Here is a 10395-nt window from a genome sequence, read left to right as displayed (position 1 = left end):
TTTTTTTTTTTTTTTTTTTTTTAATAACAATTGCTCTGTAGTAAAGCTCAGGGAAATGCAAATCAAAACAACGCTGAGATTCCACCTCACACCATTCAGAATGGCTAAGATCAAAAACTCAGGTGACAGCAGATGCTGGCGAGGTTGTGGAGAAAGAGGAACACTCCTTCATTGCTGGTGGGATTGCAAGCTCATACAACCACTCTGAAAATCAGTTTGGCGGTTCCTCCGGAAATTGGACATAGTACTACCAGAGGACCCAGCTATATCACTCCTGGGTATATACCCAGAAGATGCTCCAACATATAATAAGGACAGATGTTCCACCATGTTCATAGCAGCCTTATTTATAATAGCCAGAAACTGGAAACAACCCAGATGTCCCTCAGTAGAGGAATGGATACAGAATATGTACATTTATACATGGAGTACTACTTAGCTATTAAAAACAATGAATTTATGAAATTCTTAGTGAAATGGATGGATCTGGAGAATATCATCTTGAGCGAGGCAACACAATCACAAAAGAACACACATGGTATGCACTCACTGATAAGTGGATATTAGCCCAGAAGTTTTAGGGTTTAGAATGTTGGGGTTTCGGAATACCCAAAACACAAACCACAAGAAACTCAAGAAGAAGGAAGACCAAAGTGTGGATACTTCGTTCCTTCTTAGAAGGAGGAACAAAGTACCCATGGAGGGAGTTGTAGAGTCTTTAACTATGGAGCAGAGACTAAAGAAAGGACAATACAGAGACTGTTCCACCTGGGAATCCTTCCCATATTCAGTCACCAAACCCAGACACTATTGTGGATACCAGCAAGTGCTGAATAACAGAAGCCTGATATAGCTGTCTCCCAAGAGGTTCTGACAGTACCTGACTAATACAGAAGTAGAGGCTCATAGCCATCCATTGGAATGAGCACCGAGTCCCCAATGAAGGAGCTAGAGAAAGGATCCAAGGAGCTGAAGGACTTGCAGCCTCTTAGGATGAAAAACAATATGAACTAACTAGTATCCTCAGAGCTCCCAGGGACTAAACAACCAACCAAAGAGTACATGTGGTGGGACTCATGGCTGCATATGTAGCAAGAGGATAGCCTAGTTGGTCATCAATGGGCAGAGAGGCCCTTGGTCCTGTGAAGGTTTATGCCCCAGTGTAGGAGAATGCCAGGGCCAGGAAGCAGGAGAGGGTGGGTTGGTGAGCAAGGAGAGGGAGAAGGAAACAAGGTTTTTTTGTTTGGTTGGTTGAATGGTTTGGCTTGTTTTCTCCTGGAGGGGAAAATAGGAAAGGAGATATCATCTGAAATGTAATAAAAGAAATATCTAGGGGCTAGAGAAATGGCTCAGCTGTTAAGAGCACTGTCTGCTCTTCCAGAGGTCCTGAGTTCAATTCCCAGCAACCACATGGTGGCTCACAGCCATCCATAATGGGGATCCAATGCCCTTTTTCTGGGGTATCTGAAGACAGCAACAGTGTACCCACACTAAAATAAATAAATCTTTAAAAAAAAAAGAAAAGAAAATATCTAATTAAAAATATATATTTTTTAGGTGATATTGTAAACAGAATTATTTTAGTTATTTCCTTTTCAAATTGCTAATTGCTGATTTATAGAAAAAAAAAACTAGTTCCCCCTTGAAATTTTGCTGAAATCATATATTAATCTCTAGCTTTCTTGTATATTCTTTGGAATTTTCTATATAGAGACTCTTATCTGTGAATAAAAATAGTTTGCTTTTAAAAAAAAATTATGGAACTTGTTTAAAGGTTAACGTGGCGTGGACATAGTGACTGCGGGTAGAAGTGTTTGTCAAGTATACCTTATGATCCTGAGTTTCACACCCAGAAACTCACAGTAGTTGGAGGTAATCAGTTCTCAAAAGGTGTCGTCTGATTACGTACAAACCAAACTGTGACATGCTTATGCATATGTGTCCCTGGACAAAATGAAATTTTAAACAAATTGAAATCATGAATAGTAATAGTTTGGACAAACACAGCCTGAATCATGAAGTTGGGAAAAGATTATCTTGAGGAATGATCAGTTTTTCCATGATGTTTAACTGACACACACACAAAAAAAGATAATTTGAAAGTCCATTGATATAGGTATAATACTTATTTCTATTTTCTATATCTATAGAATTCTAATATCTGTCTGTTTTTATGTCAGTAGATTTGATTGTTTTGTACTTCATTTTCCTGCTATCCTGCATATAACCTAAATGGGGTGGGGGTAGGGGGGACTTTTCAAAAAAACAAATGTGCCTACTTGGATCCCCCAGAACTGGAGTTCAGGTGGTTGTGAGCCACCATGTGGGAACTGAACTTGGGCTCTTCATTGAAAACAAGTCCTCTCAACCACTGATCCCACTTTCCAGCATCTTAATTGCTGTTACCATAGAGAACATTGCGATTGTGTAGTTAAAACATTTCTGTTCTGATAAAACTCCACGTCCAAGATAACTAATAGAAGAAAGAGTTTGGTGCGGGTTATGGTTCTAGAAGGTTAGAGACCATAATAGCAGGACGGAAGCAGTCGGCACGGTGGCAGGAGCAGGAAGCTGAGGGCTCACATCTTGAACCATAAGCATGAAGCAGAGATAGTTAACTGGAAGTGAGGTGAGACTCCAAACACTCAAAGCATGTTGCCAGTATAATGACATAGCTAGCCAACCAAACAGTACTACCAACCAGAGACCAAGTATTCAAATGCCTAAGACTGCAGAGGACTTTCTCATTCAAACCACTACATGGGTCATTTTGGTTTTGTTTGTTTGGAGTTGAAGTCTCATATAGCTCAAGTTGACTCTAACTCCCTGTGTAGCTCAGGATAACCTTTTACCTCCACTTCCTGAGTGCTTCAGTTGCAGGCATGAGTTGAACCATCATGCCTGCTTTTATATTATGTTGAGAATCAAATCCAGAACTTTATGCATGCTAGGCAAGCACTCTACCAACTAAGCTACATTCCCAGCACAAGATTGTTGATTTCTATTCAGTGGAACAAAATGCAGTTTTTCAAAAGATGGTGTATCATGGTTCACAGAGAACCAAAGTTACAGAAACATTCTAAAATAACCAGACAGTCAAATTGATCTTCCATATTCATCACCATGACTTTATCTACTTGAAGTCCTCACACTTAGACACACAAAAGAAACAAAGTTCATAGCATCAGCATAACTACTAAGCAGCTTAAGACAAATATGTATAATCAGACAATAATGGGAATTATTGTTGGCATCTATAGCACTGTGGGCAAAGCAATAACTACATTCTTGCAGTTTACTAATCCGTGGAATCCTAGAATAACCCTACTGATAACTGCTATTATTGAGTTCTCTATTTGAACTAGAGAGATAGCTCTGTGGCTAAAAGCATGTACTTTTCTTGCAGGAAATTCTGTGTTAGTTCCTAGCACACAAATGATAACTGTAACTGCAGTTCCAGGGGAGCTGATGCCCTCCTCTGGCCTCTGTTGGTACCAGGCATTCACTTGGTACACACACACATATGTGCAAGATATAGCTCAGAGAGTAAATGTGCTTACTGTCACACCAAGACCTGAGTTTGACCCCCGAGACCCACATGGAAGAGGAGAACCAATTCCCACAATTTGTCCTTTGACCTTCACACTTGATGTGCTACATGCACACCCAAATGAAAAAAATTAAAAAAAAAAAAAAAAAGCACCTGTTTTATAGATAAGGGTATAACTCAGTTGTCTTTTTCTAAGATGAGGCAAATTGTTCATCCATTTGAATAACCCATGGGGTTTTTGGTCTTTTGGGTTTTTTTCTTCACTACAAGACAACTAAGCCATGTTGTTTAGTACATAGTTTAGTGACTGTCTTTAGTTACTGATTTTGCTTTGGTTTTGAGATGGCCTCACTGTGTGTCATACTTAGGACTCAAACCAGAACTCTGCCATCCAAGTGCTAGAGTTACAGAAGTGTGCCACCATACCACCAAAGGGCCTTCTTCTTAACACTTAGTTGCCTCCCAGGTGGCTGTGCACTCCTCTTAGACCCATGGCCTTCTCTCTCTGTTGTGCTTTTCCTTCTTCCAGTTCTGACATTTGCTGTTAAGATTACTTCTAGATATTTTGCATTTTGTTCATAGTATAAGCAAATTTTCACTGTTGAGCCTGTCTCTTAACCTTCCTATGTTGGTTTGCTGTACCAGGTATCAAGAAAAAATCAATGAAATCTGCAAAGGACATTGCATCTTCAGAGGAAGAAACTGAACTAGAAAAACAAAAGGTAGACATCATGGTCGTTGTTGAGTGTTGATGATTGACATGTGCAATTGAAATGACGTGGTTCGCATGAGTTTTCATTGTCTTTAATTTCTCTCTCTCTTTTTTTTTTGTTTTGTTTTTTTGTTTTGTTTTTTGTTTTTCGAGACAAGGTTTTTCTATGTATTCTCTGTGTAGCTCTGGCTGTCCTGGAACTCATTCTGTAGACCAGGCTGGCCTGGAACTCAGAAATCCGCCTGCCTCTGCTTCCCAACTGCTGGGATTAAAGGCGTGCGCCACCTCTAATTGTCTCTAATTTTAAAACTGGTTTTTCAGGTGGATTTTGTAAATACAGTATGAAATACATAAACATCTTAGCCACATAATTTGTAAATGTTGCCTTTAACCAAACATTTCTGCAGCTAATATGAACCTTACATGCTTTTGTGACTAAGAGATTTTCTCATTTACACCCTATAATATGACTGAGACATATTAAAACCTAAAAGTAGTATTTTCATATCCTTTGATTCTATTTGACTCTCCCCTTTAGTGCAGTTTCTGTAGTAATTTCTCTTTTATTATTAGTGATTGTAAGTTTAATGTACAAATGTCATCTTCATTAGGAATGCAGTGATATTTATGCATAACCCAGTGATTCCAAAACTCTAAAGTCACAGGTACTTCTCCTGGGTCAGCAGCATCCATGTGACTCTGGAGTGAGCCTTAACTGGCCATCCAAACTGCTTAGCTTAATGCATTTTTCTATTCTCTATCCATTACATATGGGTAGCACTCAAAGCTACTTAAAGATCCACTCATGGAACTTGGCTCTATAAGGAAGTCCCATGTGAGTGCCAGTGATGGAAGGAGAAGCATAAAGCATCCTGTGTGCAATACAGGGAGACGTGGAGGCTCCAGAGCGTGCTCATGTGTGTTGTCTCTAGTGCTGGTAGTTGTTTAGTGGACTCTTAGGGTCTCATCTCATGGTCAGTGGAAACAGAAGGCTTAGCCTCAGAAGCTAATGCTGAGTCCGCTTCATGAAAGTACATCAGTATTGAAAGAGGCAAGGGAAAAAGGAGCAAAAGAATTTTCCTTACTGCTAAAGTACACATCTGGAAACCTTAATTTGTATCACAAAGTAAATTTCATGTCATTACTTAAAAAGAACAAGGTGAAGATGAAACGTATTTGACAGACCTGGGGCTCTTATTCCTTCTGCCTGCTAATCAGGTTACTCTACAGGAATGGAAGCCTGTCTTTTGAATAAAGGCTATTTCTTCCCTACTTCCCTTTAGCTAATTCTCACATCACAGCCTGGAATGAACTTAAGCTGTGTATCTTGGGCCTCTTCCTAAGCTCCATTCATAAGCAATTCTCAGAACAGAGACTGGGGGAAACTCAGCTGTACATTTGTAATTTTTGTTTGTTTTTTCTCCTCTCCATAGGCTGAGATGGCTTTACTTGTAATGGATGAGGAAGAAGACAGCAAGAAACACTTCAATTATGACAAGATCGTGGAGCACCAGAATCTGAGCAAAAAGAAGAAGAAACAGCTTATGAAAAAGAAGGAGTTACTTGAGGATGACTTTGAGGTAACTGGCAGTAAAGTTATTATAGCACTTTTTTTCCTTATTAATTTACTTATTCATTCACTTTACATCTTGGTCCCCCCTTCACACAGTCCCTCCCCCGTGCCCTCTCTTCTTTGAGAGGGTGGAGGCTTCTCGCTGGGTATCTCCAACCCTGGCACATCAAGTCTCTGCAGGGCTAGGAGCATCCTCCCCTAGTGAGACCAGACACAGCAGTCCAGTTAGAGGAATAGGATCCACAGATAGGTAACAGCTTTAGGGATAGCCCCAGCTCCTGATGTTGGGGGACCCACATGAAGACCAAGCCACCCATCTGCTACATATACACAGGATGCCTAGGTCCAGCCTGTGTATGTTCTTTGATGGATGGTTCAGTCTCTTGAGAGCCCCAAGGGTCCAGGTTAATTGACTCTATTGGTCTTCCTGTGGAATTCCTGTCCTCTTTGGGTCCTGCAATCCTTGCCCCAATGCTTCCATAAGACTCCCGGAAGCCCATCCGATATTTGGCTGTGGGTCTCTATGTCTGTCAATTTCAGTCAGCTGCTGGGTGGAGCCTCTCAGAGGACATTTATGCTAGACTCCTTTCTGCAAACATTACTAGCTTCTTGATGGTGGGGTTAAATGTAAAGTTACTCTGGATATAGAAATTAGTTATGAAGTTACCCTCAAAAAGCTCTTCTCAAGGTCTGTAAAGGAGACAAAGTGACTGTCCTTTAATCTAAACAGTTCATCCCAGAGTGAATCACACCACTGTTCTCTGGTTGAACACTAAATGAGATAGTTACCTTAAAGTTGGTAGCCATGCTACAACAAAAACCTGTAGCCTTTAAATGTTCAAACCAGAAACAGTGCTTCTCATGCTGTGATAGTCAACTGAGCATGGAGAGGTCATGTGACAGGCCTCACTCTTGCTGTGTACAGTAGCCAACTTGGGCCATACTTTTTCCTTTCTGTGTATATTGTTGCTGTCACTCAACAGTTTCCTTCTTATGCTGAGTGTGTGGTCCTAATGGCCATATGCATAAATCCGAGCCCTCCACAGAACACTTTAAAATATCCACTAGGAATTACTTGACAGTTTCCACTAGTGAATTTAGAAGGAAAAAAAAAATGGGTGAGTTTTGAAATGGGTCAAAGTGGATAGAAGGACATAAACTAACTTCTTTGTAGTATGCAGGATTGCAAGACCACTACTGCTCCACTTTTTCCTATATGTATGTGTTCCCATTAAGTTTCTGATAAATTACTGTTCTCATGAAAAAAAGCAAAGAATAATTTCCTATTTTGAGCTCTATCTTCACCCATAATCATGTATAAAATTATTTTCATGAAGCTGGTGATACGGCTCAGCAGGTAGTGGCACTTAGTACCAAATCTGACAACCTGAGTTCATTCCCCATCATCCATGTTGTCCTCTAATCTCTACATACCACACAGTCTTTTTTAAGTTTTTGCATGAGGGCTGTGGAGATGGCTCCGTGGGTAAAGAACTTGCTGAGCAACCATGAGACCTGAGTTTGGATCCCAGTATTCATATAAAAGCTAGGAGCAGCAGCATATGTCTATAACCCCAGAGCTATAGGGAATGGACACAGAAGGACCCCAAGGGGCCTGCTGACAGCCAGCCAGTTCATGAGGTCTCACTTCAATGAAACTATGTCAAAAAATAAGGTAGAGAACATTAAAGGACGACACCGGACATCAACCTCAGGCACTTGCAGGCACAGGCACCTGCACATACACATGTCCTCATACACTGAATTTTCATGAGAATTCCTTTGTTATTTTTGGTATGGTGCTATCAATATCACTATAACTAATTAGACTTGGGTCTTTCTTTGTTGTTCATTGTTACTAAGCCTGTCTGGATTGAGGGAATACTTTTCAAGGTAGGACCATAGTACTTTTTGTAGAAACAGAGGATAAATCTGGGGTTTGTATCTTAACAAATCTTGGACTCGAGGGTGTATTTCACTATGGTCCTGGGGTGCTTGAGCTAGAGCATCACACGGGTTAAGGCAAGCACTCTACCATTGAGCAACATCTGCAGCTGCCGTTTTGCATTATATTTTGAAACAGGGTTTGGCTAAGCTACCCAAGGTGACCTTGAATCTGGAATCTGAGTCAGCCTTCAAAGTACCTGCAGTTACTGCCCTGTGCTACCAGGCCTAGGTAGTAGCTACTTTTTTGACTTCAGAATGTAGTGACTGTTTAAACTCCAGGCAACCAATAGTGTCCTAATTGACTTGTCCATAGTAAGTTAGAAGTTGGTCTTATGCTAAACAAGGAACAGGAAGCCCTGTCTTGGGAACCACTTCCCTAGTCAGTCAAAGTAATTATCCAAGTTATAGACCACAGAATGCACATGAGCCTCTAGTCAAATAGATTAGTTTGGGAGAAGAGAACAGCCATACCCTATACACTGGTATTAAAGGGCAGGCCTTAAAACCCCAGTGAGTCTGCCCTGGATATGATGGCACATGCCTGTAAGCCTAGTTCTCAGGAGAATACGGCCAGGAGGATCCTGTGTTCTGAGGTATGGTTTTTTGTTTTGTTTTGTCTTGTTTTGTTTGGTTTGGTTTGGTTTGGTGTTTTGGGACAGGGTTTCTCTGTGTAGTCCTGGCTGTCCTGGAACTCAGTCTGTAGACCAGGCTAGCCTCGAACTCAGAAATCCATCTGCCTCTGCCTCCCAAGTGCTGGGATTAAAGGCGTGCACCACCACTGCCTGAGAATCCTGTGTTCTAAATCAGTAAATTCCAGTTCAGCCTAGACTTTATAAAGACTACTTGTCTTGAGTAACAAACAGAAAACCTCTTTGAGATTGCAGAAATTGGTTCACTCTCATTGCACAGAGTACACTTGTACACTAATAACCACAACTCTCTGTGTTTGTTTATGTGTTTGTTCTCTTTGAATTTGCAGGTAAATGTCAGTGATGCACGGTTTCAGGCAATGTATACTTCCCATTTGTTCAATTTGGATCCCTCTGATCCTAATTTCAAGAAAACAAAAGCTATGGAAAAAATTCTGGAGGAGAAAGCTCGGCATCGAGAACGGAAAGAAGAGCTTCTTATTCAAGCAGTAGAGAGAGCACAGCAGGACACGGGGAAGCCAGCACAGAAGCAACCCATGGATCCCGCCTTATCCATGCTGATTAAATCTGTGAAAAACAAAACAGAGCAGTTCCAAGCCAGAAAAAAACAGAGGGTCAAATAACTGGGCACAGTCTCTGCTATCTCCTCAAGTATACAGAAATAGCATAAAGGATAATGGGAATAAAGCCACGTTTCTAAAATATGAAAAGTTACCCCTCTTGACCATTGTAAAGTTCTTCATTGGGGCCAGAGAGATGGCTCAACAATAAAGAATAATGGTGCTTTGCAGAGCATCTGAGTTTGGTTCCCAGCACCCACCCACAAGGCAGCTCACAACCATATAGAATTCCAGTTTTAAGAGACCCTGTGCCCTCTCCTGGCCTCCATGGGCATGGCTTGCCCATAGCGTATGCATAAACATAGTTACAGCAAAATATTCATATGCAGAAAATGTTAAAGTAAAATTAAAAATAAAATGTTCCACTTATGTAATTGTTTACCTAATTGTAAATACTTCATGTTTTATACTGTATATTTTCATAGACTTGCCATAATATAAACTATAGAATTCTTAAGAATTTTATATTATATGAAGTTCATTTCCTACAAGTCTACAGCTAAGATACTATTTACAATCTATGTAACATAGTGTCAATTTTCTGTGTAAAGATTAAAAACAAATTGAAAATATGGATGTGTAGTACCTTAATCTCTGAAGGCAAGAAGCAGATCTCTGAAGCTAGTAAAATAATTTATTTTTCTAGTGTGAAGGATGAAAGCTGTGAACTTTTTTCCATGCTTAGTAATTTGCATGTAGAATTAATTTATAAATAAAAGTGTGAGATGGATTTTCTTGTGTGTATAGTGTTGGTTTATGTCATTGTATGTACTTCAGGCCAATTACTCTGAAAAAAAAAATCTGAAAAGTATGACTTAACTCTTTAGGAAGAGGAAAGGCAGTTTTATTTGAAATGTTCATGGACTCTGCAGTCTTTTTCCTATTTGTACCAACAAAAATATCCTTCTGTCCTTTAGGTTTTTTAGAAAGGTGGGTATGCTGGTATAAATTTAAGGAAACCCCAATTCTTTTTAAAATTAAAGGACTCTTTGCACCTGTTCTAAATCTTAGGAACTATTAGCTGACCACTCACACAGGAAAACTGGATTGCTGCATATAAGTAAAAAGAAATAAAAGGCAACATGGACTATAGCAGTTTGACACCCCCCCCCCTAAAAGGAAATAATCTTCTAGATTTGTGTAAAGTTGCCATCCTTATTATAAAAACCGAAGTTTACCAAGAAAGCATGTTTTTTAAAGTTGCAAAACTCAATGCAATATCAAAATCATGACAGTTTAAACAGTTTCTGGAAGGAAAAGAAAATAGCACCTCTTAAATGAAATGCTCACTATAATGGAGAAAAATAGAGAGTCCAAGCAAGATTGTCTTAGTTATAGAGCAC

General features: G+C 39.9%; 1 protein-coding gene across 2 annotated transcripts in view; it reads left to right on the top strand.

The window, feature by feature from the left end:
* Esf1 (ESF1 nucleolar pre-rRNA processing protein homolog) overlaps positions 1 to 9782 on the top strand; it is a 58125-nt gene extending 48343 nt beyond the window's left edge. For both annotated transcript variants that reach the window (XM_031372056.1, XM_031372057.1), the window contains exons 12-14: positions 4196 to 4272; positions 5696 to 5842; positions 8762 to 9782. In XM_031372056.1, the coding sequence (XP_031227916.1) occupies positions 4196 to 4272; positions 5696 to 5842; positions 8762 to 9055 (518 nt within the window). In that variant the 3' untranslated portion in view covers positions 9056 to 9782. The remainder of the gene's footprint in view (positions 1 to 4195; positions 4273 to 5695; positions 5843 to 8761) is intronic.
* The last annotated feature ends 613 nt before the right edge of the window (positions 9783 to 10395 follow it).

This window comes from Mastomys coucha, unplaced genomic scaffold, assembly GCF_008632895.1.
Source record: "Mastomys coucha isolate ucsf_1 unplaced genomic scaffold, UCSF_Mcou_1 pScaffold15, whole genome shotgun sequence".
NCBI classification, from domain to species: Eukaryota; Metazoa; Chordata; class Mammalia; order Rodentia; family Muridae; genus Mastomys; species Mastomys coucha.
Note: the sequence above shows the minus strand (reverse complement) of the source record. Positions and strands in the feature narration are given on the sequence as shown.